This window comes from Scyliorhinus torazame, chromosome 4 (genome assembly GCF_047496885.1).
Source record: "Scyliorhinus torazame isolate Kashiwa2021f chromosome 4, sScyTor2.1, whole genome shotgun sequence".
Lineage (NCBI taxonomy): Eukaryota > Metazoa > Chordata > Chondrichthyes > Carcharhiniformes > Scyliorhinidae > Scyliorhinus > Scyliorhinus torazame.
The window spans coordinates 270,091,930-270,119,368 of NC_092710.1; the positions used below are offsets into that span (position 1 = coordinate 270,091,930).

The 27,439-nt window shown below is 47.5% G+C and overlaps 1 protein-coding gene across 4 annotated transcripts in view; it reads right to left on the reverse strand.

Annotated features, from left to right (window-relative positions):
• Positions 1-398: 398 nt before the first annotated feature.
• Positions 399-27,439, reverse strand: part of cfap206 (cilia and flagella associated protein 206) — a 78,006-nt gene continuing 50,965 nt past the window's right edge. For 3 of the 4 annotated variants that reach the window (XM_072499794.1, XM_072499791.1, XM_072499792.1), the window contains 4 exons: positions 26,368-26,508; positions 17,384-17,577; positions 11,615-11,746; positions 399-892 (listed from right to left, as the gene is read on the reverse strand). In XM_072499794.1, coding sequence (XP_072355895.1) covers positions 659-892; positions 11,615-11,746; positions 17,384-17,577; positions 26,368-26,508 — 701 coding nt within the window. In that variant the 3' untranslated portion in view covers positions 399-658. The remainder of the gene's footprint in view (positions 893-11,614; positions 11,747-17,383; positions 17,578-26,367; positions 26,509-27,439) is intronic. The other variant, XM_072499793.1, reaches the window with a different exon arrangement.

The following is a 27,439-nucleotide window of genomic DNA, read 5'->3' on the forward strand; positions in this document are numbered from 1 at the left end:
GCCTGGGCCTCTTCCTTCTGGAATGCAAGTCCAACGTGTCAATTATTGTACAAAAGGCACTACTTTAGGCTCCAGTAATTCTTTTTTTTAAATTTAGAGTACCCAATTATTTTTTTCCAATTAAGGGGCAATTTAGCGTGGCCAATCCACCTACCCTGCACATCTTTTGGGTTGTGGGGGTGAGACCCACGCAGACACAGGGAGAACGTGCAAACTCCACACGGACAGTGACCCAGCGCCGGGATCGAACCTGGGGCCCTGGCGCTGTGAGGCAGCAGTGCTAACCACTGCACCACCATGCTGCCCTAGGCTCCAGTAATTCTAAAGGTGCTCAAGTGGCTTTGCTGTATGCTGGAATTCATTACATCCAGGCGGTGGTTGACATCTTCAACATCAACTAGTTTAATCAGTTTTATTGAAAACCTCAAATTTGTGCTCATGCATGTAATGATATCATCCTAAAATGTCTGCAGAACAATAAGAATTAACGTAGGATTATAGCTGCTAAATGTATCACCTCCAACCATTGCATTTTCTAAAAAAAAAGATTGTGGGAACATCGTCATAGTTTAATACTAAATTTGACAGTTGTAGCCAGGATAGAAATGTAGTTTGATTGATTAATCAAGCTTCTTTTTTACAGAAGGGAGGTTCGGTTTTATGTTTCATCTACTGATCTTGTTAAGTTGTATTTGATCATGTGTGTACGGTCTGCAACCTTTCCTCCACGCAAGCCAGCATAGTAGACTTGTGGTTTGGGCACATTGCTGGAGTTATCTCGTTTAGTTTGTATTGACTTGTTCTTTGGCAGGTAGACTTGGGAGGTATTGTCTCTTCTCATGTGGCTCAGGTTTGTCTGCATATAGTGTGTGACCTTCTGCCGCAGGTTTGCCTGGAGAAATTGGAGAATATAAAATGCCATTATTCGGTAGCCTAAATACATTTAGTGCCAGTCACAATTTTTGTTCATAGTATTTCATGTGGAGACAACACTTGTCTCCCGACTATGTCAATTCTTGCTGATTCCAATGATGCTTATCTATTGAGTTCGGGTAAATATCAAATAAACATAAAATTTGAGCCAATCAGTTGTAAGTAATTTAACTATGTCCGGTTGTATTAATGTGTGTCACTGCTCCTGGTAAGGCAGAAGGTAAATTGTTTCATAACAGTTGGGCGGTTACAAAACAGAATGACAGAATCATAGAATATACAATGCAGGAGGCCATTCGGCTCATCGAGTCTGCACCGGCCTTTGGAAGGAGCACCCTACTCAAGCCCACACCTCTACCCTATCCCTGTAACCAAGTAACTCCACCTAACACTTTTGGACACTAAGGGCAAATTCGCACAGCCAATCCACCTAACCTACACATCTTTGGATTGTGGGAGGAAACCGGAGCACCCGGGAGGAAACCCACGCAGACACTGGGGAAAGTGCAAACGCAACACAGTCACCTGAGGCCGGAATGACAGGATAGATGCTGTAGTTAGTAACATGGACATTTACACATGGTACACACCACAGGCAAAACTTTAATACATTAGACATATTGATGGCTCTCCCATGGTGTTGCACCAGACAGGTGATTATGCTATTTTATAAAGACAGGAGTGTTTCAGTATATAATGCGCAATCTATAATCACAATCTATGCTAGGGTGGCACAGTAGCACAATGGTTAGCACTGTTGCTTCACAGCTCCAGGGTCCCAGGTTCGATTCCGGCTTGTGTTGCCAATCGACACAGGAGTAATGTTGCCAATTAATAATGATGCTCTTTAGAGTCGCCAGGTATCAAATGATACCACCATAAGGCTTTACCAGATATCGATCAAAGGACCACACAACCAGTTAGTCAGTTCAAGTTCAAAGATGGTTTATTTACACACAAGGATTACTTCGACATGCAACACAAAACACTAGAAGTTAAACTACACCTAACAACTACAATAACCTATACTTAACTTCAGGGCAACCGGCTCTATGCAGATGGACAAGGCCTCTGCCCGGATCTTGCGTGGCTGGGTGGAAGAAGTGGCTTTGTTTCTGCTGGGCTCATCCGCCGGGTAGCGATCGTTGGTCTTGAACTTGTCTGTCTGGTCGTTATGCTGCACTTGGGTTGGCATAGGCCAGATCCAATAGAGACCGAGCACATGGCTGTGTCTCTTCTTATCCCTCTGGGATTTCGCGCTTTTCGGGGCGGTCCTTAACTTGGACCCAATAATTCGACAGGCTTCGATCACTGCCTTCGATTTTGGCCAATAAAGGGGAGGGTGCCTTGATGGCTGGGCATGTCCTTAGCGGTCATTGACCTTGGCTGTTTGGGCTTCCTGAGTAAAGGGAGTGGCGCCGCTTAGTCTGTATTGGTTACCCGAGTACAGTTCTTTTGTTCTGGGGAAATGGGCCATTAGAATCCAAACGAGCGGGGGTTTCCATCGCGTCTAGCTATCTGGGTTGCAAATACATACACAAGCTCTGAGTCTATCCGAGTCCTGGGTTGGTCATAATTCCCATGGTCCTTTGCAGGTGGCCATCTGAGATGGCTACATCCCGTCCTCTTGATGCTGAACAGCAGCATCACATTCCTACTTAATCAATCAAAGTTACAGAGGTATATGGTCTAGGTTTTTCTCAGCGAATACAGCGTTTGTTGAATTGGGTGAATTCCAAAGAAGGGGGCTCAGAGTGTATATGTCAGGGAGCGGGAGGCTCTTTTTCGCCATCTGCGGAGTCCAAGTGTCTGGATGACACTGCAGATTATTGCAATTACCAGAAGGACCTCTACTGTGTATGAAAGGGGGTACCATTTGGCAATGTTTTCGCACCAAGTGGGGGTTTCAGTGGCTATCTCTATGTGTGGTGTGGTCTCCGGGCTAGGGGTGTCATGTTGTGTGGTAATGTTCGGGGCTAGTGAGGTGTGTGGTACAGAGGCTTGTAGGAGTCCAGCGATGATCACAATGTAGGTCATCAGTCCTCTCTTCATCTTGTCTTCTGTCATCCGTTTTCCATATATTCCTGGGGGTGCAAGCATAATATCTGTTATCTTCGGTTAATAACTCGTTTATTTGTCTTTCTCTCCTTAACTTCAAGTACCCATTAGAATCGTTACCACGTGTGACTCCCTCATTTTTTTTTTTTGAAATAACATTTTGAGACAAGACATTGCCAAAACCAAATTTCTTTGGAAGTGCAGAGATTCTCGCAGCTGGTGGTCGATGCTGGGTGTGGGCGGACAATTTCTCCGTCCAGTCTTTCCTTTATTGCAACCAGTGATGGCTGAGGCTCATCTTAACTAGCCGAATTTTAGGGCGGCCAGTTTTAAAGAGTTTTGTCATCCAGGGTCCAGAGGTAGTTCGCGTGTAGCAGCATACGTGGCAACCAAGTGTGTCAAACGTGTAAATAGCAGGTGGGGAATGACCAGAGGGCCGTGGAAGGTAAAGGGATGAGTGCACAGACTGTGGCAAAGGGCATTCTTTAAACCACAATAAAAGAGTAGAGAAGGGAAAACTAAGACCTTCCAAAGATAGTGAAAAGTGTAAAGAACCAACCCAGAGTACACAAAATGATGGGAACATGAGGTGCGTGTGGGCCGCGGCAGGGCAAGAATGGGTGGAATCCCCGGGTAGGCGGTGATCAGTGCCGTTGCTCCACTACCCGAGCTTAACTGACCGGATGCATTTGAGGTCCTCAGGCAGGACGGGGATTAGTGCCGTTATTCCCCACCTGGGTGACCTAAATGAGCGGAAAGAATTTGTAACACATGTGAGATCCAACAATTGTTCCTTTAACGGCCATAGGTCAGTAAATAGCGTTGGAAGACTAACTATAACTGTATCAAGAAATTGGGTGTCAGGCCGACATTAATTAAAACAATGTAACAAGAAGAAAGAAGGAAAATAAAAAGGCGGGCAGACTCCATCAGAAAGTAGTACACTGTAATTCTTATGCGGTCTCTTTTTCTCATCATCTGGACACCTCAGGGTTCAGTATCAAAAAGCGTTGTAAAATGATTACCATAACCAGAGTCAGAATCTGAATCATCACCATCTCCCGGTTGCCAGACTCGTGTCTGCCGATTTTGTGCTGTGGCCGTGTGGGCCGTCGTGGAATCCGAATCGTCACGTCTTACCAGTCTACAAGAGTTGTCACGGTGCCAAAAAGGGGTTAGTTTGTCATGAGGCGCAGGGGCGGTGGCAGTGAAGGGCAAGTCACTATTGTCTGGCGGTGGCTCTGGCTGTGGAAGGGGTATAGGAGGCCAAACATGTCTTGGTCGTGGTACCGAGGGCTGGAGTGACTGGGGCCGGGGAGGTTGTACCAGTGGTCAGTGATCATGGTCAATTCGGGGAGGCTGGCGCTGTCGTCGGAGTCAAGCTCAAGGTGGAAGGTCGTACCTGTGGGCGGAGACAAGGTCGGATCTGTGGGCGTGGACATGCTGTCAGGGCTGGGGAGGGTTGGACTAGGTTGTTGATGGGTGGGGTGGAATCGTCTGCTATTGCTAGGGTTATGTGGTGGGAGTAGCTACATTGGGTTCCATAGACTTTAAGCTGGTTGATGCGGAACCAATCAGTTTTACCATTTGGGGTACATTATCTTGTATACTGAGGGGCTTACTTTGTCCGAAATGGAGTAGGGTCCTGCAGATTTGGGGGAGAGGAAAGAACTGGGATTGTAAAGGGAAACCATTACTTGATGACCGACAGTGTACTCTACGCGGTGGACGGTTTTGTCAAAGCAGGCTTTACTCTGCTTCCTTCTAGCGCCTCGTCAGACAGCTGCAGCGAGCTGTGCTGCTTTAATATTGTCTGTGACTTGTTGGTCCGCTTTTTCATGGGTTTGGGCGGTGACTGTGGGGCTTGCCAAATCGAGACCTAATAAATATTCAATTCCTTTCATGGGTCGTCCGGTCATGACAGTGTGGGGGTTGAAACTATGCAACTGGATACTGTGTTCTGAATAATCATAAGGGCGAATGGGAGAACGGTGTCCCATGTGGTGTTATTTTGTTGCACTATTTTTCTGATGGTTGCTTTTAAAGTGCGATTCATTCTCTCAACAATGCCGCTGGATTGGGGGTGATACGCTATGTGGAATTTTTGCCTGATTCCAAAAATCGGTAAAACATTCTGCGTGACTCTGCCGGAGAAATGGGAACCTTGGTCTGACTCAATGCTGCGGGGGAGTCCCCAGCGGGTAAACATCAGTTGGGTCAAAATCTTATCTGTGGCCTTTGCAGTGTTTGTCCATGAGGGAAATGCTTCTACCCATTTTGTAAAGGTATTGATTACCACTAATACGTATTTGAAACCATTTCTGCAAGGGGGGAGGGGGCCAATGTAGTCGAGTTGCAAATTTGTCCAAGGGCCATTAACAGGTCGGGTGTGTCTCAATTGTCCCTTCTTGGAGTACCTTTCAGGGTTGTTCTGTGCACAGATTAAGCAATTCTCAACATAATGTGTCACATCGGATTTTAAATCGGGCCAGCAGCACAAAGGTCTTAAATGGGCAATGGTATTGTCTATCCCCTGATGTCCGTGTCCGTCATGAAACTGGTAAATTATCTGGTTTCTGTCCTGGGTGGGGACCACATAAATTCCATTTTTCAAAACTATACCGTCCTGTACCGTCAGTGAGCCCTTGCATTTGTCGTAGGGGGCTGGGAAGTTACCGTCTAAAACTTGTTTGAGAGTGTCATCTGTCTTTTGGGGCCTGGGATAGATCCTCGATATTGGTCTGAGAAACCTGGACTCCATGTATCAGTTCACTTTCGGGGGGGGTTGCCAAAAGTGACTGTGGCATGATCCTGACTTAGCTAAGGCATCTGCCTTTACATTACTGGGTGGGGAGGAACGATGATGGCTTCTCACTTTAATAATACCATATGCGCGGTCTTTAGCTGTCCTAAGAATGTGTTTCAACAATGGGGCTGAGGGTAAGGGTTTACCATCAGCAGGTACGAATCCTCGAGATTCCCACAGGGGCAGGAATTCTGTCAAGCTATTGCACACATATAAACTGTCCGAATGTATGTCTGCGGGGGTTGGAAAGGAATCGGGGTGCTGCACTACATATGCTATGGCTGCTAGTTCTGCTCGTTGTGATCCTAGGTGGCCGGGTAGTTTTAAAGATATTTCTTCTAATGTGCGTCCAAGTGCGTCTTCTACATAAATTCCATGGCCAGTTATTCTCTTTCCATTTTCTTTCATGGAGGAACCGTCTACATAAATCTTTAAGGCGTTGTCCGTGGTTTGTGGATTCTGTGTTTTACTGCCTGCTCGTGTGTGCAGTGACTTTGGAATAAAGGGTCCTGTATGGTGTTGGGCTGCTATGATCTGGCACTCATGTGGGGTCCCTGCTAGAAATGTGTGGGTCTTTGAAGTTTGACTGTAATGTCCCTTCCTTGTAACAACAGTGTGCAACGAGCTGCTCTGATCTGGCTGACTGAACCGTCCTTTAATCTACCATCTAACAATAGCTGCGTTGGGGTGTGCTCGGTTAAAAACGTTACTGGGTTAAGGCCTGTGATGTATGCAAAATACTGTACTGCCCAAAAGACTGCAAGCAAGTGCCGTTCGCAGGCTGTAAATCCTTGCTCTACGGGATCCAAAATTCATGAGGCATAGGCTACGGGTCCTAAGCGGTCATGTCTTTCCTGTAGGAGTACTGCTGATAGGGTTCGGTCGGTGGTTGCTACTTGTATGGCAGAGGGAGAGTGTGGGTCTGGAACTTGCAAAGTGGGGGCTATGCCTAGGGCGCGTTTTAATTCATCGATGGCATCTGTGTGCTGAGGAAGCCATTCCCATGGGGCGTTCTTTTTAAGGAGGTCTGAGAGTGGGGCTGCTTTTGTGGCAAAACCATGTATATGGTTCCTACAATATCCAACTAATCCTAAGAATGACTGGCGTGCAGTGACATTGTGGGGCAGGGGCAATTTAACTATTGACTCAATTCGCTTCTGTTCGATCTCTTGCTTCCCGTGGGTGATAATGGTGCCTAGGTAAAGAACCTTTTCTTTTAAGATATGGGCTTTGTGGGGTTGACCTTGCATGCAATGGATTGCAAAAGACTGAGTAATTCCAAAAGAAGCTTTACGTGCTCTTCCTTTGTGTCTGTCTGTAGGAGTAAGTCATCTACATACTGTATAAGGCATTCGGGGCGGGAAAATATGGAAGGTCCGTTGGCCAATTGTCGGTGGAAAATGGAGGGGGAGTTGTGGAATCCTTGCGGGAGGCATGTCCACGTATACTGCTGCCCTTGAAATGTGAATGCGAACTTATATTGACAGGTCATGTCTAGCGGGATGGACCAAAAGCCATTGCTAATGTCCAGCACTGTGAAGTACTTTGCCTGTACTCCCTGCATGGTCTCGGGACTCCTGGCAACGGTGGGGGGCTGCTAAAGGGGTGACCTTGTTAAGTTCTCGGTAGTCGATTGTCAGTCGCCAAGAACCATCGGGTTTTTTCACGGGTCAAATTGGGGCATTATTTGTTGAGGCTACCGGCCGAATTACTCCTTGATCTAATAAACTATTGATGACTTTTGAAATCTCAACCTCGGCTTGCTGTGGGAAACCGTATTGCTTCTGTGGCTTAGAATCGGGACCTGCAATTGTGACCATTCCTGGGATCTTCCCACAATCGTGTTTGTATTGGGTGAAGGAAGCTTTATGTTTTCTGAGGACCCCTCTAATTGTCTGGTCTGTACTAATTGTCTGCGGATCAAACAAATAGTCTCCTACTGAGCAAATCCTATGTTCATTGTCCCCTACTGTGAGCGTAGCGGGGGCGCTCGCTGCTTTGGCCATTTTCCATACACATCTATTCATGGAATCAAAGCAAAGGTTGTGGGAGCTCATAAAATCGGTTCCTAGAATGTGGTCGGCTGTTTGGGGCAAGTTGACTAAAACAACGGGGTGTCTGGTGCTTATGGTTCCTATCTGAATATCTACGGGGGCTGTGATGTATCCCTGTTGTATGTGTCCGGTAAATCCACTAAGGGTGATGGTGTCTGTGGTGGGCCATTTGTCACGCTGGAACATTGTGGAGGAGTTTAAAGGTGGTGCAGGACCCTTGTGTGTCCCAAAGAAATTCTACTGGATGTCCCTGGACTGTGCCTGTGACCACTGGTCTGCCTGATTTGTCCCAGAGTGTGTCGCAGACCTAAGTTGGGGAGTCCGAACACCGTCAATCCGTGGTGTTGATTGCTGAATTATCTGAAGGGGCGCTAACATTATGTATGGGCCTAACATTGTTCCTCGGTGGGGGGCCTGGTTGTTGGTGGTGTTGCTGGTTCGTGGGGTTTTGTCGGCATTCGCGGGTATAATGTCCCATGTGTCCACAATTATAGCAACCTCATGGTGCCTGTACTCTGGGGTGCTGTCCTTCATGTCTACCCTCATTTATCCATGCTGGGTCCTGGTTAGTCCTGACTGGGTGCATATTTGCTTCTACCTGTTCCTGATCTGCCTTCCTGTGTAGGGATTATTCCCAAGCTCTGGAGAGTCGCTTTAATACCTACACTTCATTGTGTGTGGAGCCTGCGGGGTTGTAATTTATACAAGCCTTTTGACCTGCTTCTGTGGCGCGGGAGACTAAAGTGCAGGACCATTTAGTGGTGTCATCCTCATTTAAGTGTGTGCGGTTCAAATCCCCAAATACGGTCTTAAAATGGATCCAAAGGCGATCTGCAAATGCGGTCGGATGCTCTCCCTTCTTTTGCCTACAATGGTTTAAACCATCTACTGGGTCTCCCTTGTTGTACCCGATCGCATCTAAAATGGCCGTTTTCATCTCCTGTAGGGTTCCTCCTCCTCCATTCTGGGGTTCTGGCAAAGCTGAGCTGACAGACTGGTCAAGGCTTATTACTATAAGTTTAGCTTCCTCCCTTTCGTCGAGACCGTACATAACCTTTTGCTGGCGTACTCTCTCAAATAAATAATGCGGGTCTGCGGTGGGTTCGAATGGATCAATTTTAGCGCAGGCATCTCTCAAATGGGTGATGGATAATGCGGTGGTGTAAACGCAATCGGGTTCCTCCCGATCCGATCACTTGAGTTGTGTGGTGACCGAATTCATGGGGGTGCGTGCTGCCTGTGCAGTCGGTGGTGTGGGTGCTTTCCTTTTCGGGGCATGGGGGGTTCTATTGTGATTTTGTGTGTTCTCCACATATCTCTGGGCGGTTTCATTTAGTTCTTGCCAATTAGGGGCACCTTCCTCATCTAAATTTTGTCCAAAAGTATACCTAAATCCATTTTACACTGAAAGCAGTGACTGCAACTTCTCTATTTGTTGTCTACATTTCGTGTGGTCTACTGTGCTCTGTCTTTGTTCTGTAGTGGAGCTATGGAGCGCTCGTAAAGCTGCCTTTAAATCCGCATATTGTCTCATTAACTGTGCTACCTGCTGTTCTGTCTCTTCTTGTACCAAGACTGCGCGCTGTGTTTCTTGGTAGGCTTTATTGTGCTGGGTCTGAAAGCTGCTAAGGTGAACTAAACAAGATTGGTGTGCCCGTTTGACATCAGCCATCTCTTTATCTTTAGCTGCCAATGGATCCCGGAGTTGCTCAATAATCTTTTCACTTTCACTATTGTTTCCCTCATTCTTCTCTTCTTTCTCAACTAGCTGCCTGTGGAGCGTCTTCACGACCTCCTCTGTGCCTCGCAACTGTGCCAAACAGGACACTATTGCCATCAGCTTTCGCACTTTCGCTGCATTTTTCTTATGCACCTCTAGGTTGTCCCATCAAGTTTGTCCTATGGTTCCTGGACCTGACTCTTCATTTGAACAAAGATCATACCAAAGGGGCCATCCTTTCCCCATTAAATACTTCCTCAACTCTTCTTCCCATATGGGGCACTGCTCTGTTCTGTTGGTCGCTGCAACCTCGGGTTCCTGTGGGTTCATTAAACGTTCCATTGCTTTTGTGGCCATTGCATCTAATATCTCTTTTTCTACCGTTAATCTCGGTTTCCTATCGTTAATTTGGGACAGGGGGATAAGGCGGCGATTTGAACTGCGGGTATGGCCTAAGCAATTTTCCGGTTCACAATTCCCTCAATAGTTTTGACACAATCTAACAAGTTTACCTTATATCCCCGTTAGTACGCATGCAGGTTAGTACACACTTCCGAAATTTGGTGATTTGGTCGATGTGGGCTTGCACTTGTGGTTCTTTCGTTTTTACGCAATTGGATTTCAAAGTTTGTGGGTTCTCTCAAAGTGACAAACTCACTTCTAATTAGAGTCCCGTCAGATGTCGCCAATAATGTTGCCAATCGGCACCGGAGTAATGTTGCCAATTAATAATGATGCTCTTTAGAGTCGCCAGGTATCAAATGATGCCACCACAAGGCTTTACCAGATATCGATCAAAGGACCACACAACCAGTTAGTCAGTTCAAGTTCAAAGATGGTTTATTTACACACAAGGATTACTTCGACATGCAACACAAAACACTAGAAGTTAAACTACACCTAACAACTACAATAACCTATACTTAACTTCAGGGCAACCGGCTCTATGCAGATGGACAAGGCCTTTGCCCGGATCTTGCGTGGCTGGGTGGAAGAAGTGGCTTTGTTTCTGCTGGGCTCATCCGTCTGCTAGCGATCGTTGGTCTTGAACTTGTCTGTCTGGTCATTATGCTGCACTTGGGTTGGCATAGGCCGGATCCATGAGAGACCAAGCACATGGCTGTGTCTCTTTTTATCCTTCTGGGGTTTCGCGCTCTTTGGGGCGGTCCTTAGCTTAGACCCAATAATTCGACAGGCTTCGATCACTGCCTTCGATTTTGGCCAATAAAGGGGCGGGTGCCTTGATGGTTGGGCGTGTCCTTAGCGGTCATTGACCTTGGCTGTTTGGGCTCCCTGAGTAAAGGGAGTGGCGCCGCTTAGTCTGTATCTGTATCGGTTACCTGAGTACAGTTCTTTTGTTTTGGGGAAATGGGCCATTAGAATGCAAACGAGTGGGGGTTTCGATCGCGTCTAGATATCTGAGTCTGTCCGAGTCCTGGGTTGGCCATAATTCCCATGGTCCTTTGCAGGTGGCCATCTGAGATGGCTACACTTGGGTCACTGTCTGTGCGGAGTCTGCACGTTCTCCCCGTGTCTGCGTGGGTTTTCTCCGGGTGCTCCAGTTCCTCTCACAAGTCCCGAAGTTAGGTGGATTGGCCATGCTAAATTGCTACGGGGATGGGGTGGAGGTGTGGGCTTAATTAGGGTGCTCTTTCCAAAGGCCAGTACAGACTCGATGGGCTGAATGGCCTCCTTCTGCCCTGTAAATTCTATGATTCTATATTCTGGTACGGCCACAAAATCACATTGCTAATAAGCAAAGTTTAGTCAAATCTATAATGAATTTAACCGCAGTTTGGATCAGGGAACTAACAGTGGAAAACGTTTTGTCAGTTTCAGTTTGCAGCTGACGAGCATTCACAATTTGGATTGTGCTGCACCTGTAACAAAGTGACAGGTGAGTGCAATGTAGCACGTCATTGTGTACTCTATACTGGGTGGACCTAAAACAAATAGATATCGATGGTGTTAACTGATAGTAGCTTTGGTTGGTTAACTAAGACATTTTTGCAAATGAAATTTTAAAGCAAAAGACATGCCTACCATTTTAATTGCTTTCCTTCTCAACTCCCACTCATTCCATTCATATGATTTAACAATGTTTGGCTCCAGGATGTGAGTGTCAGTTTGGGTGCAGCTGTCATGTTTTACGATGGGTTTCATGCATCTGGCGGACTGGAATTTAGAAAGCAAAGAAAATAAAGGAGAAAAAGACAAGAGCCCAACTGCAGAATGATGACAAATTGAAGAAAAGTGACTTATTCTGCAATGCCCGAATTATAAAGTAGATTATTTCTTTATTTATTTTAAATTTAGAGTACCCAATAATTTTCTTTCCAATTAAGGGCAATTTAAAGTGGCCAATCCACCTATCCTGCGCATTTTTGGGTTGTGGGGGTGAAACCCACACAGACACGGGGAGAAAGTGCAAACTCCAGACCCAGGGTCGGGATTCGAACCTGGTCCTCAGCGCCGCAGTTCCAGTGCTAACCACTGCGCCACCGTGCTGCCCGAGATTACCTATTTAGACCTCAACAACCATGCCTCCCCCAAATATTTGTTTAAGGAAAATATAAATATGATATGAAATCAAGTATTTTGGAATTTCACTCCTGGTTTGAAGAAAGATTGTCGACAGCTCTTCAATGGCCATGGGTGATCGTGAATGATGAGCTTCGATCGACTGTTGTTCACAATTAAGCCCAATTCTGTCCAAATATGCACACCTTCCGTCATGGCCACTAGATAGGAATATGAAGTGGTAACACTTTCTTCCCTGGTCTGGGACAATGAGCTCAACTATAGCGCCCTTCTTGTCAGTCTAAAACTTTGTTTAAAATTAGTCGTTTTTTTAGAAGCATAACATTCATATTGTGGTAACAATGAGTTTGCTATGGTATTTTAGTCCAGGTGCTGACATTTTCTAGAGCTACTTGTGGTAAAAGATTCCAAATCTTACAAGTGGAATTTTATGAAATAAGTGTCCTTTTGTGTTTGGGATGTTGTACCCCCATTTCCTCTGGGGGAGAAAGAGCTACACAAAGTCTTAATTGACAGCAAGAAAGAATTCAATCAGGTTTATCACAAAGGATTGTTTATAGTATTAGCAAAGTGTAGAACAGACGTAACAGACATAGGGAACACAGGAACAGGAGACAGCAGTTCAGCCCATCCAGCGTACTACGCCAATTAATAGCTGACCAGACATTTCAATGTCTTTTACATCCAGTATTCCCATAACCCTTTACATTGTTAATCAGAAATCTATCGATCCCTGCTTTAAACATACACAGTGAGCGTGATCTAACGGGGCTTCCGGAAGGCACGATGCCTACCAACATCTATTCAAATCCTGCAAGGCATCGGAATCAGGAATCTACCCAGAATGGGCGGGACCAGGTCACGCATGTGTAAGTAGGCCTTAAACCTATTTACCCCAGGGAGGCCGCAGCTCAGCGCCGTTCAATACTGATCCACACAAATGTGGACCAGGCGGAATGGCACCCGGGGGGGTCCCCAGGTCATCAGAGGCCCCTGGGTGTCCAGGATTAGTGCAGGGTGGCCCCATGGCCCCCCCCCCCTGGAATTTGGGAACCTTGGCATTGCCAGGTTCGCACCTGGTGTCCAGATGGCATTGCCAAGTCAGCAGGTGCACTGCCAAGGTGGCAGAGCAAGGATGTCCGGATGCCAGGCTGGCATGGGTAAGGCCCCGAGTGGGGCTATGCCCATGAAAGGCGGGTGGGGGATGAAGGGTGGGGTCCTGGAAGAGGGTTCCTGAAGATGGGAAACCCCGTGATCCTATGGTGTCCTTACTTAGAGAGTATGGAGTCATGCCCATGTGTGTGGAGGGTGATGTTGCCCATGGCTGGTGGGTGTGGGGGACACAGAAGTTCACTTGGAGATAGGGGCAAATGGTGGCCTGATCTCAGAGTTCAGCTCCCCAGTGATGAAAAAATTCTAAGGGCACGATTTAACAGCTGTTCACATCAGCAGAAAATTCTGGTTCCACACTAGTGATGGGTTCCCCGGTGACGACGGGGTGCTGTCAACGGGAAACCCCATTGACAACGGCGGGGCCAGTAGATCCCACTGGTGGGCCGCCTCCCCTATTGAAAAACATGCGGCGGGGTGGTCGGTGAATCCTGTGCTTTGAAACTTTTCCGTTAAATTGCAGCCAATGACTGAGCTTCCACAATACTCTGGTAGAGAATTCCAAAGATTCACAACCCTCTGTGTGATGAAACTTCTCATCTCGGTCTTTAGCGGCATTCCCCTTCTTATATTGTGACCCTGGTTCTAGACTCCCCAGCCATGGGAAATATATCACCTGCATCTATCCGGTCTATTCCTTTAAGCATTTTGCAGGTTTCAGTGCGATCACTCCTCATTCTTCAAAATTCTAAGAAAATCGAGGCCCAGTTTGCCCAATCTCTCTTCATAAAACAGTCCTGTCATCCCCGGAACAAGTCTGGTGAACTTTTGGTGCACTCCCTCTGTGGCAATAATAAACTTTCTTAGGTAAGCGATAAAATCTGCAGACAGTGCTTCAACTATACAGTTGAAGCAAGACCTCACCACTCCTGTACTCAAACCCTCTTGTGATAAAGGTTAACATTCCACTAGCCTTTCTAATAGCTTGCTGCATCTGCATGCTAGCCTTCAGTGACTCGTGGACCAGGAAACCCAGATCGTTTTGTACATCTATCCTTTCTAATTTAAAAAAAGTAAATTTAGAGTACCCAATTATTTTTTTCCAATTAAGAAGCAATTTAGCGTGGCCAATCCACCTACTCTGTACATCTTTTTGGGTTGTGGGCGTGAGAGCCAGCAGACATGGGGGGGAATGTGCAAACTCCACAGGGACAGTGACCCGGAGCTGGGATCAAACCCAGGTCCTCGGCGCCTTGAGGCAGCAGTGCTAACCACTGTGCACCATGCAGCCCTACACTTTCTAATTCCTTGCCATTTAAGAAATCCTCTGCACATCTGTTCCTTCTACCAAAATGGATTATCTCACATTATTCCATGTGAACACTGCATTTAAAAAAAAAAAATTTAGAATGCCCAATTCATTATTTCCAATTAAGGGGCAACTTAGCATGGCCAATCCACCTACCTTGCACAATTTTGGGTTGAGGGGGCGAAACCCACACGACCACGGGGAGAATGTGCAAATTCCACACGGGCAGTGATCCAGAGCTGGGATCGAACCTGGGACCTCGGCGCCGTGAGACAACAGTGACCACTGTGCCACAGCGCTGCCCTTGAACACTGCATTTTTAATGATAGTTTCTCTGAATCAGAAGTTAAATAAGGTTGCCCACTATCCACGCCTTTAGTCAGCTCTGAAGCAGCTGCAATTGCACTCAAAATGTTAATCTGGGCACAAATCAGCAGCCTCGTCGCGTGAGGTCGTGAGGCCATTGAATCTCGCACGATTTAACGAAATCACAAGAGACGTCGTAATCTGGATCTTGCCCTCACTGGGCCTTATCCAGATCAGCATATTTAAATCAGCCCGGGAGATCTAGCCACGGTGTCGTTTAGTACCAGTTTCTACAAACGTGGACCAACGTAATGGTACTTGAGGGGGAATCTCTCCAGACTATGAGAAACCCCTGGGTGGTCGGGGACAGGGCAAGGTGGCATCCTGGCACTGCAAACCACAAGGTGCCAGTTTGGCACTGCCAGGATCTGGCCAGGGGGCGGGGGGTGGGGGTTTATCACGTGGAGGGATATTCCAGTGGCCTCGCGGAGGTTGGAGAGGAGGAGGAAATGGGGAAAGACATCAGAGCAGCCTTCAAAAATGGCGCCCTGATCTGCGAGGAGCCTTTCCTGCTGGGCTCGTTAGCAGGACATGACTTAAATGCAGCCTCAGCGGAGAACTCCTCCTCAAGGCCAAAAAAAAGCAAAGTGCTATTGAATAGCAGGGTATTTCTCGGCGCTATAGCCACCAACAGCCACCTGACTAAACGCGCCCAAAACCAGACATTGAATCGAGCCCTGTTTCTCTCCCCACAGATGCTGCCAGACTTGCTGAGTTTATCCAACATTTTCCGCTTTTATTTGTGAGAATACAGATAGCAACCTCAGATACTTTACTTTTGCCCAGAGGTGTACATAAAAGTAAAATGAATTATCTAGTTTGTTTTATTAATTTAAAAAAATATTTCCACTATTCTGTTTCCTGTGTTACATTTGTAGTATAGTCACGGTTGTACTTCATGAACTTGGGACGTAACGATGCCTTGAAAGACGGTGTGTGAATGCAAGTCTTTCTGTGGAGGGGCAGCACGGAGGCTCGGTGGTTAGCACTGCTGCTTCACGGCGCCGAGGTCCCAGGTTCGATCCTGGCTCTGGGTCACTGTCCGTGTGGAGTTTGCACATTCTCCCCGTGTTTGCGTGGGTCTCACCCCCACAACCCAAAAAGATGTGCAGGGTAGGTGGATTGGCTACGCTAAATTGCCCCTTAATTGGAAAAAATTAATTGGGTACACTAAATTTATTTTATAAAAAGTCTTTCTGTGGTGATGGAATGTTACAGAGTAAGAACATTTTTAGACAGCGGTTGAGGAACTTATTTCAATTTGTTTTAAGACCCAGAATGACATGGCTGATTATTCAAATTTCACAGACTTCCAAAACCAAGGTCTCATGACTGACACGAGGAGAAAACTGAAATAACAGAAAATCGTAGTCTTCTCTCTGTATTTCATGTTTCTAGTACTTCACATTTCGTACACTCGCCTTTTCTTCGCCATCTCTACTTCTTTCCATTTCTGTCACTTATTACCTCTATATTGTGTGTAGCACATCTCAATTATTCCATTTTCCTACTTTGTGTATACAATCATCATCAGTACTTTGTTCCAAAACATAAATGTTTACAGCCTGTTCTTTGAAGGTAAGTGAACAAGTGGGGAAGGAGTCAAAATAAACGTTTAACTCCCTCAAAAATCTGCTTTTTTAACTAGAATCTCGGCAGTAAGGGAAGGTGGTGGCATAATGCTATCGTCACTTGATCAGTAATCTCGAGACCCATAGCAATGCGGCACGGTGGCACAGTGGTTAGCACTGCTGCCTCACAGCACCAGGGACCCAGGTTCAATTCTGGCCTTGGATGACTGTCTGTGTGGAGTTTGCACTTTCTCCCTGTGTCTGTTTGGGTTGTCTCCGGGTGCTCCAGTTTCCTCCCATAGTCCAAAGATGTGCAGATTAGGTGGATTGGCCATGCTAAATTGTCCCTTAGTGTCCAAATGGTTGGGTGGGAATAGGTATGGTGCTCTTTCAGTGAATTGATGCAGACTTGATGGACCGAAAGGCCTCCTTTTGCACTCTCAGGATTCTATGATGAATGTTCTGGGGACAAAGTTCAAATCCCACCACTGCAGATGGCGAAATTTGAACTCAATAAAAATCTGGAATTAAAAGTCAAGTGATGACCATGAAACCATTGTTGTCATAAAAACACATCTGGTTCATTAATGCCCTTTAGGGAAGCAAATCTGTCGACCTTACCTGGTCTGGCCTACATGTGACTCCAGACCCATGGCAATGTGGTTGACTCTTAACTGTCCCCTCAAGGGCAATTAGGGAAGGGCAATAAATGCTGGCACAGCCTGCGATGCCCACATCCCTTGAACAAGTTAAAAAGTATATTTTTGGGTGATTTGCTCATTATTCTTTTGCTGAATGCTGCAATATGACGGTTAGTTTCTGTCTCTTGGACTTGCGATCCTACTGCACAAAGGCATGCAAACAATGTGGTTTCTGTCACTTTTCTTTAAGAAGTACCATCTAAAGTTGCTCTACCTGTGCGTAGGGAGTGATTGTGGAAAACTGCTGGTGGAGTTCCAAGAGCTGAATGAGTTCTGCGGAGTGCTGAGCATGCTCAGCTGCCATAGCAATGTAACAGTCAGGCTTTTGAGAAAAACAACTGGCAGCCTCCTTTGAGGAGAATATGTAAAACTTTTCATGATATTTAAGAATTCCGATATTTGGATTTCCTGAAAAAGAACAGATTATTTTATGACATTCTTGTAAAGTTTTTTTTATATCCACTTACTCTGCTGCATACGTAACTTGATGATATCAGTTTGTGTGCTAATTTCTTTTTAGTCTACAATGACCCTCTGTGTTTACAGCTGAAATGACTAAAAGTTATTTCCTTGAGTCCCAAAATAGAGCAAGTAAAGAGAGACTGTTTCCAATGGTTGAAGGGTCACATAGAAAACAGGTGCAGGAGTAAGCCATTCGGCCCTTCGAGCCTGCACCACCATTCAACAGGGGCTGGTTTAGCACAGTGGGCTAAATCGCTGGCTTGTAATGCAGAACACAGCCAGCAGCACGGGTTCAATTCCCGTACCAGCCTCCCCGAACAGGTGCCGGAATGTGGCGACTAGGGGTTTTTCACAGTAACTTCATTGAAGCCTACTTGTGACAATAAGTGATTATTATTAATATGATCATGGCTGATTATGCCAAATTCAGTATTCCACTTTCTCTCCATACCCCTTGATCCCTTTAGCCATGGGCTACATCCAGTTCCCTCTTGAATATATCCAATGAACTGGCACCAACAGCTTTCTGTGGTAGAGAATTGCACACATTCACAACTCTCTGAATAATCAGAGTGGCACAACATTAAGGTGATTGACAAAATAACTAAAGGCGATATGAGGGAAAGTTTTATTTTATGAACAAACAAAGAACAAAGAAAAGTACAGCACAGGAACAGGCCCTTCGGCCCTCCAAGCCCGTGCCGACCATGCTGCCCGTCTAAACTAAAATCTTCTACACTTCCTGGGTCCGTATCCCTCTATTCCCATCCTATTCTTGTATTTGTCAAGATGCCCCTTAAATGTCACTATCGTCCCTGCTTCCACCACCTCCACCAGCAGCGAGTTCCAGGCACCCACTACCCTCTGTGTAAAAAACTTGCCTCGTACATCTCCTCTAAACCTTTCCTCTCGCACCTTAAACCTATGCCCCCTAGTAATTGACCCCTCTACCCTAGGAAAAAGCCTCTGACTATCCACTCTGTCTATGCCCCTCATAATTTTGTAGACCTCTATCAGGTCGCCTCTGAACCTCCGTCGTTCCAGTGAGAACAAATCTAGTTTATTCAACCGCTCCTCATAGCTAATGCCTTCCATACCAGGCAACATCCTGGTAAATCTATTCTGCACCCTCTCTAAAGCCGCCACATCCTTCTGGTAGTGTGGCAACTATACTCCAAGTGTGGCCTAACTAAGGTTCTATACAGCTGCAACATGGCTTGCCAATTATTATACTCAATGCCCCGAGCAATGAAGGCAAGCATGCCGTATGCCTTCTTGACTACCTTCTCCACCTGTGTTGCCCCTTTCAGTGACCTGTGGACCTGTACACCTAGATCTCTCTGACTTTCAATACTCTTGAGGGTTCTACCATTCACTGTATAGTCCCTACCTGCATTAGACCTTCCAAAATGCATTACCTCACATTTGTCCGGATTAAACTCCATCTGCCATCTCTCCGCCCAAGTCTCCAAACGATCTAAATCCTGCTGTATCCTCTGACAGTCCTCATCGCTATCCGCGATTCCACCAACCTTTGTGTCGTCTGCAAACTTACTAATCAGACCAGTTACATTTTCCAATGAGTGGCTAGGATTTGGAATTCTCTAGCTGATAGGTTGGTGGAAACAATAGTAGCTTTAAAAGGGAAATTGAATGGATATTTGAAATTAAAATGTAATCGGAATTGGTGGAGGGGGGGGGGGTGGATTTGGCAGGGGGGCAGAGTAACTGGATTCTATACAAATGCTAAATCAAGGGAACAAATAGGAGAGAAACTGAACACCAGGGAGTTATATGTCACAGATTCACAAGCTTCTGAAAAAAATCAGCAAGTCCAACCACAGTTAATTCAATAACCAAAGCATTTAAAAATTGAAGGACACAGGGATCTCACCTCACCTCAGTTAGTTAGTTTCATTTTGTTTGAAATCAGCTTATATGACAAGGAGCAATGGTCATCACTACCCAAAGTGACAGGTATCTTTCATTAAACAAAAATAAGACGAGGGAAATTCTTGATTAAATTTTAACATGGTTTTTGGTGTCCACAAAACACAGTTCTCAGCCAGCGACAATGTCACTGGGTGATATCAAGTGGAGGTCAGACGCATCCAAAAAGGAGACAGGAAAATCATCTCTGACTCCTTTCACATAGCCACTGACATTTGTTTACAAAGTGGCATCAACAAAGACTTTGTCCTCTAAGCTGGGAATAGTGTGTCCTATGTTCCTATTTACTGGATAAACGATGCTGCTGTAACTGCTGATCTGTGAACTCTCACTTTTACATGCAGAAACAGAACTTTCTTTAATGTTGAACCTCTCAAAATATTTATGATAGGGCTTCAGACAGCTGTTGAAAATAGCCGAGATAAATTTTGGAACAATATCATCTTAAATAGAGTTGGCCTGCAGTAACCTTGGAATTGGAGTAATATTAGAATCCAAAAATGATATACGGTTAAATATCACTCGATTAACATAGACATTCAGTACATTTAGCCCATCATAGAATCATGGAACAGTGACAGCACAGAAGGAGGCCATTCAGCCCATCTTGTCCATGCTAGCCCAAGGACACCCAGGTGCCCTTTCTAATCCCACCTTCCTGCAGCCGGTCCATAGCCCTGTATCTTAGAGCACTTAAGGTGCAGATCCAGGTAGTTTTACCAAAAAAAGAGAGTTTAGGGTCTCTGCCTCCACCACCAACCCGGGCAGCGAATTCCAGACTCCCACTACCCTCTGCGTAACAAAGTTCTTCCACATGTCCCCTCTACACCTTCTGTCACTTGTCTTGTATCTTTGTCCCCTAATTCTAGAATTCTCCCCCGGGGAAATAATTTTATCCTGTCCACTATGTCTCTTCCTCTCATAATTTTGTACACATGAATTAAGTCACCCCTGAACCTACTTTGTTCCACGAATAATAACCCCAACGTAGACAGTCTCTTCTTGTGCCCTGGCAACATTCTTGTAAACCTCCTCTGCACTCTCTCCAGAGCAATTACATCCTTCCTGTAATGTGGCGGCCAGAACTGCACACAATACTCCAGTTGTGGCCTCACCAGTGTTTTATACAATTCCAACATTAGGGGCCGGAAAGATTTCTTTGGAAAGATTACAAAGTGTGATAGTGAGCGGGAAATGCTGCTAGCTTCCCGGCACTCAGTCCAGCAAGGCCGGCAATGCTATTCAACATTAATTGGTCCACTTAACGAGGTCCCATGGGCTTCTCACCACAAATGAAGGCTCACCGGCCAATTCGCTGGCACCGCGCTTGCCAGCTCCCGCTAACAAGGTCGAGCAGCACTTTCTCAGCCAACCCCAGTCAGCTCGCAACAATGGCGCCGAGAAGACCGGCCCCAAGATTCAGGGATACAGACCTATGAACCCCTAGATGCAGCGGAGGCCAGGAGAGATGTCCTGTTCCCCCTGAGGGTCCTGGAGGGTGAGCCACAGGGCACCCCTTGCTGCCTGGGATGAGGTGGTGGCGGCTGTAAACTCCGGGAGTGTGACCAGGAGGACTGGCCTCCAGTGCCAATGACCTACACCGTGGTGGCAACATGAGTGAGTGGACATCAAAGTTCCCCGCCCCCGAACCTTTCCACCCCCATGCGAGCAGCCACTCCCCCAACTCTCCATGTAGCCCTAACCCTCTCTTCACCTCCCCCTTTTCCTTCAACTCTTCCTTCACCGTCCTGCCTCACATGTGTGGCTTACAATGCCCTGTGTCTTCTCAGGAAAAGCTCTCCCTCAACCATGTGGAGTGGGCCCAGACTGGCAGAGGCATACCGGACATAAGAATCCTCACTTCCTTCAAAGAGCAAGCCCTGGAGGTGGATGTTGGGAAAAGCCACAGAAGTGAGGAACCACTGGGAACCACCAGAAGGACCTGTCAAATGTGAGTTGTTATTGCCTTACTGACTAACCCATCCCTCCCACTGACCACATGTCCATTCTCCCACAGGTCCTCCTGCCGATGGCGCCGGCCCATCTCGGGCCACCTCCTCTCCGGCCTCCCAGGAGAGCAACTCAAAGGGGATCTCCATGGAAGACACGATGGAGGCGTCACAGCTGTCATCCCCACCCTCCACCAGCGCAGATATACGCACCTCCGTGGGAAATGTTAGTGGACAGGCTTATGGGGCACAATCTGGTGAGCACCACACAGCTGCTGATGCACATCAGGTGGAGGCAGGAACCCCCAGGTGAGACAGCAGTCGGTCTGCTGGATCCTAGGACCCATCTGAGTCCCAGCCTGATGCTGAGCCTGTGGAACAGGGTTACCCGGAGCTGATGTAGACCTTAGGGTGCAGTCAGGATGTCAGCAACACTCCAGCAGATCCATAGCCAATTGGAGGAGTCCCAGAGGCTCCAGTCGCTGGAGATGTTGCGCTAAGGCATTGCACCGAGGCAACACTGCGAGGGTGGCGACCGCAGTTGGGAGCCTGGTGCACAATGTCAGCACCATTAATGGAGGTGTCCAAGGCGTCACGCCGTCGGTGACGGCTATGACTGAGGGACTCGGCAGAACGTCCGCCTCGCTGGGGGATGTCACCCAGTAACAGGCTGACCTTGATGAGGTTCAGTGGGACATGTCCCCCTCTCATATGGGAACGGCCAAGATGCTGGGGAGCTTGTCCCAGTCGCAGGTGGGCATGGCTGAGGCACTGCAAAGCATGTCCCAATCACAGAGGAGCATCTCTGAGGGCGTAGTCACCATGGCGCAGGCATCGGCAGAGCCAGATGGTGCAGAGGTAGGGGTGCTATAACCAGCTGCCCTTCCGTCCCAAGGTGAACCCCAGGGCCCTATGAGGGGGCGCTGGGTGCCAACCCAGACCCGTCCCTCGGAGTGGGGATAGTGGCCACCTACTCCCCCGAGTTCCACCTCTCTGATGAGGCCGCATCCCGGGTCAGCACACTGACAGGGCGGCATGGATGTGCATTTGTTACTGACAGTGTGCCAGGGCTCTCCTGCCCCAGAGCTCCCAGAGGACACCTGCCAGGGGCATCGAAGGCCACATGACGACGTAGGCAGCTGTCTACCTCCAACTCTGATGTGCATCCTGGGGAGACACCTATATATAGAGGTAGAGCTCAGAAGGCCAAGCACTGAGGCGGGGAGGGCACTATCGGGAGAGTGGGGAATTGCATAACCCTTGAGCACAACCATTATGAAGTCTCTGTCACCTTCTTCCGCAATGTGGGCAGAGCTCCGAACCCTTAGCCCATCTCTCCAGGCATCTCTCCAGGCATCTCTCCCCACCCCCGGCATACCACATGCAGGTGATGGGCGAGGGCGAGCACTCAGTAGACAGGCAGGGGTCAAACTATGGCATAAATTTAGGAGCACTGGCGCTCAGCTCTCTGCGGGTTATCATCACCCCTCTGCCCTAGACAGTGACCCACTGTCAGTGCCGAAACATTCCCAGCACCCTGGAGTGATGTGACACAGACCCTGGGTGTTCAGATGATGGCTGCTGCATGTGTGGTGTTGCCTCCCGCAGGGTTTAGACACAGTGTCCAGGCATCAAGCTAGGATGCTGGGCAATGACTCCCACATGCTACATGGCGTGCCCACCCACAGGAATGCATTTGCGATGTGTAAAGTGCTCACAGCCACAATTGCAAATTCCCTATTAGCAATAGCATTCAGTCACATGGCCAGAATCCGTGGTGGTCGGCAGGGCAGATGGGTAGGGACAAAGATTGCCCCAGGAATGGATACACATGATCTAGGGGTTGGCATAGTGGTGTCACATCGGTTTGCCCCCTCACCCTCCCATGGCGGCCCACCCCTACGGATGATCGCCCACCCCCGCCGGGGTTCCCCACTCCCCACGAGCACTGGAGTGGAAAGCCCAGCGCCCCCAGGATATTTGCCTGTGAACAAAGATGGCTACTTACATCCTCAGCTCCCCACAGAAGCCATTCCGCCAGGTTCATGTTTTTCAATTTAAAAAAATAAATTCAGAGTATCCAATTCTTTTTTTTCCATATAAGGGGCAATTTAGCGTGGCCAATCCACCGCCCCTGCATATCTTTGGGTTGTGGGGGTGAGACCCACGCAGACACTGGGAGAATGTGCAAACTCCACACGGATAGTGACCCGGGGCTGGGATCGAACCTGGGACCTTAGCGCCATGAGGCAGCAGTGCTAACCACTGCGCCACCCTGGTTAACATTTTGCAAAAGGAGTACTAATTGGTGCCAGCATGACCACTTGCTGAGGAGGCTGATGAATCACAGTAGGCCGTTGGATATGGATTCGCACCCGTTAATTGTATGGAAATAGGGCTCAAGTGATAATTGGTTTCTCGGCACACGATGGCGAGATCCCGATTTCGCCTATGGGAGAGGGCCGGTTGCATCGCCAACTGTGGCGCCTGGCGCAGTTCTCTTTTTGCCCTGTCCCGCTGTTCACCAGTCTCGTTTAGCGAGAGCGCAACGAGGCTGGAGAAACGCGCCCTAGATCTTTCTTTTATATTCTATACCTTTGCCAATGAAGGAGAGCATTCCAAATGCTTTCTTTACAACCTTGTCTAATTGAACTGTCACCTTTAGGGACCTGTGTACTTGTATACCAAGATCTCTCACTTCATCTACCCCTCTTAGTGTATTCCCAATGATTGTGTACTCACTACAACCGTTTGATCTCCCTAAATAAATGACCTCTTACTTTATCGCCTCCAACCCATCTATATCAATTTGGAGATTATAGGTATCCTCTACACGGTCGGCCACGTGGCCAATCTTTGTGTCGTCTACAAATTTCCCAATCGTGCTCCCCACATGCACGGCCAAATCGTTAATATATAACACAAACAGTAAGTGTCCCAACACTGAGCTCTGTGGAACACCACTTGAAACAACTTTCCATTTGCAAGGGCATCCATCGACCATTACACTTTGTTTCCTGTTACAAAGCTAACTTTTTATCCAGTTTGCCACATTTCCCAGTATCCCATGGGCTTTCACTTTCTTGACCAATCTGCCATGTGGGACTTTGTCAAATGCTTTGCTAAAATCCATGTACATAACATCCACTACACTACCTTCATCAACCCTTCTTGGTACGTTCTCAAAGAATTCAATCATATTTGAGAGACAAGACCTTCCTTTAACAAATCCATGCTGACTAAGTGACAGGTTATACTATCTCTCAGGATTGATTCCAATAATTTGCCCACCACCGACGTAAAACTGGCCTATAATTGTTTGGCATTTACTTCGATCCCTTTTTAAACAATGGAACCACGTTTGCATTTCTCCAGTACCTCCCTTGTATCTAGTGAGGATTGCAAAATAGTCATTGGAGCATCTGCTATCTCCTCCCTGACCTCCTTCAGTAGTCTCGGAAACAATCCATCTGGCCTTCGCGACTTATCAACTCTCAAGGATTTCAACCCTTCGAGTACTTCCTCTTCCTTTATGATTATCCCATCCAATATCTCTGTGTTCCTCCTGGACTACTACATCTGCATTATCCATTTGCTTTGTAAACAGGGAGACAAAATATTCATTTAAAACCCTTCCCACAGCCTGTGCATATTTACACAAGTTCCCTTCTTCATCTCTGATAGGTCCCACTTTTTCCTTAACTAACCTTTTACGATTAATATATTGGTAAAACATCTTTGGGCTTTCTTTAACTTTACTTGCTAATCTTTTTTGATCATGCAACAAAACTCATCTGAGACATGGCTCGTGTACCCACGAGAATGCACTTGAGAGCTGTGAAGTGCTCACATAGCTAACAATGGCAGTTCCTTATTAGCAATAGCCTTCAGCTATGCAGTCAGAGACTGCTCACAGTCAAAGGTAGTTAAAGTGACCTTCACAATATAACCACAAACACGGTTCTGTCCTGGAAGTATTTGGGGCGGCAGACAACCTGCAGCTGTAGTTGCCCCGGTTATGGATATACACAATATCGGAGGGCGGCCTTTAGGACACGGGGGCACTGAGCACCCCCCCCCTCTCCCTCCTCCTCCCCCTCCCCTCCTCCTCCTCCTCCTCCTCCTCCCCCTCCCCTCCTCCCCCTCTTCCCCCTCTTCCCCCTCCCCCTCCCCTCCTCCCCCTCCTCCCCCTCCTCCCCCTCCTCCCCCTCCTCCCCCTCCTCCCCCTCCTCCCCCTCCCCCTCCCCCTCCTCCCCCTCCCCCTCCCCCTCCCCCTCCCCCCCTCCCCCTCCCCCTCCCCCCCTCCCCCTCCTCCCCCTCCCCCTCCCCCTCCTCCCCCCCTCCCCCTCCTCCCCCTCCCCCTCCCCCTCCTCCCCCTCCCCCTCCCCCTCCTCCCCCTCCCCCTCCCCCTCCCCCTCCGCCTCCTCCCCCCCCCCTCTCTCATTGCATCATTGGCAGTCGTGCTCTCAGCTGCCAAGGCCTTAAGCTATGGAATTCCATCCGTACACCTCTCCAGCTCTCTCTTTTCTCCTGTAAGGCACACTATAAAGGTATCTATGGATCAGGCTTTTGGTCAGCTGCCCCAATATCTCTTTGATGTTGAATCTTCTCCTGTGAGGAGCCTTGGGATGTTTTCTAACTTAAAGATAGTATATAAATGCAAGTTATTGGGGGTTACCACTACCATATATGGAGAGTTACTTATAATCAGGATCACCTAATATTCACTTCAGAAGAACCTGGCAGCGACTGTGCATTGTACCCTGCTATCCTTGTCACACAATAGAAGGCTTTTCAAATTAAGCAAATTGTATCAACTAGGGTATATCTTGTATACCTCTCAGAAGGAGACCATATCTTGCACCAAATGCGTAGGCACAGAATCCTCGATACTGCATAGTCGGTTGTCGATATGCTAGTATGTCTTCTGGAAAGATCCACTCCCGATTCTTGAAGTCTGATGGATTAATTCTTTCCTCTGAGCAGAGAAACAATACAAGAAACATTTGGTGTTATTCGGTGTAATTCCGCATCACTGAACACAGTGTTATGTATTAACCTTATTTACATTGAGGTAACAGGACTAATTTTTCTATTAAAAAAAAAAGTTTTTTTATTTGTTTTTTAACATGTTATACATAAAACAAAACTATGCAAAACAACAAGAACAGCACCCCCCCTCCCACCCACCAATCAACAGCCCAATAATCACCCCCAACCCTAACCACGCCCCCCTCCAGCAGCTGACAGTAACCAACTCTTTAAAATGAAGAATAAACAGACCCCATCTTTTGTGGAACCCCTCAATCGCCCCCCTCAAGGTAATCATAACCTTCTCCCTCAAGGTAAACGTAACCTTCTCCAAATACAGGAACACCAATAGGTCTCCAAGCCATACTGAGGAACTGGGCAGAGAGGCTGCCCTCCATCCCAACAGGACTCGCCTGTGAGCAATCAGCGAGGCAAAGGCTAAAACATCTGTTCCTGCTCACGTCTGCAGCTGCAGCAATTTAGCACCCCAAATATAGGATGGCACGGTGGTTAGCACTGCTGCCTCACAGCTCCAGGGTGTAGTGTTCAATTCCCACCTTGGGTGACTGTTTGTGTGGAGTTTGCACTTTCTCCCCGCGTCTGGGTGGGTTTCCTCCAGGTGCTGCGGTTTCCTCCCAGTCCAAAGATGCACAGATTAGGTGGATTGGCCACGCTAAATTGCCCCTTAGTGTCCAAAAGGTTTGGGTGGGGTTACTGGGTTACAGGGATAGGGTGCAGGCATGAGCTTAAGAGGGGTGCTTTTTCCAAGGGCCGGTGCAGACTCGATGGGCCGAATGGCCTCCTTCTACACTGTAAATTCTATGATTCTATGGCTCCCAGGGGACTGGGTCTCCATATCCAAGTGCAAGATCGCTGAC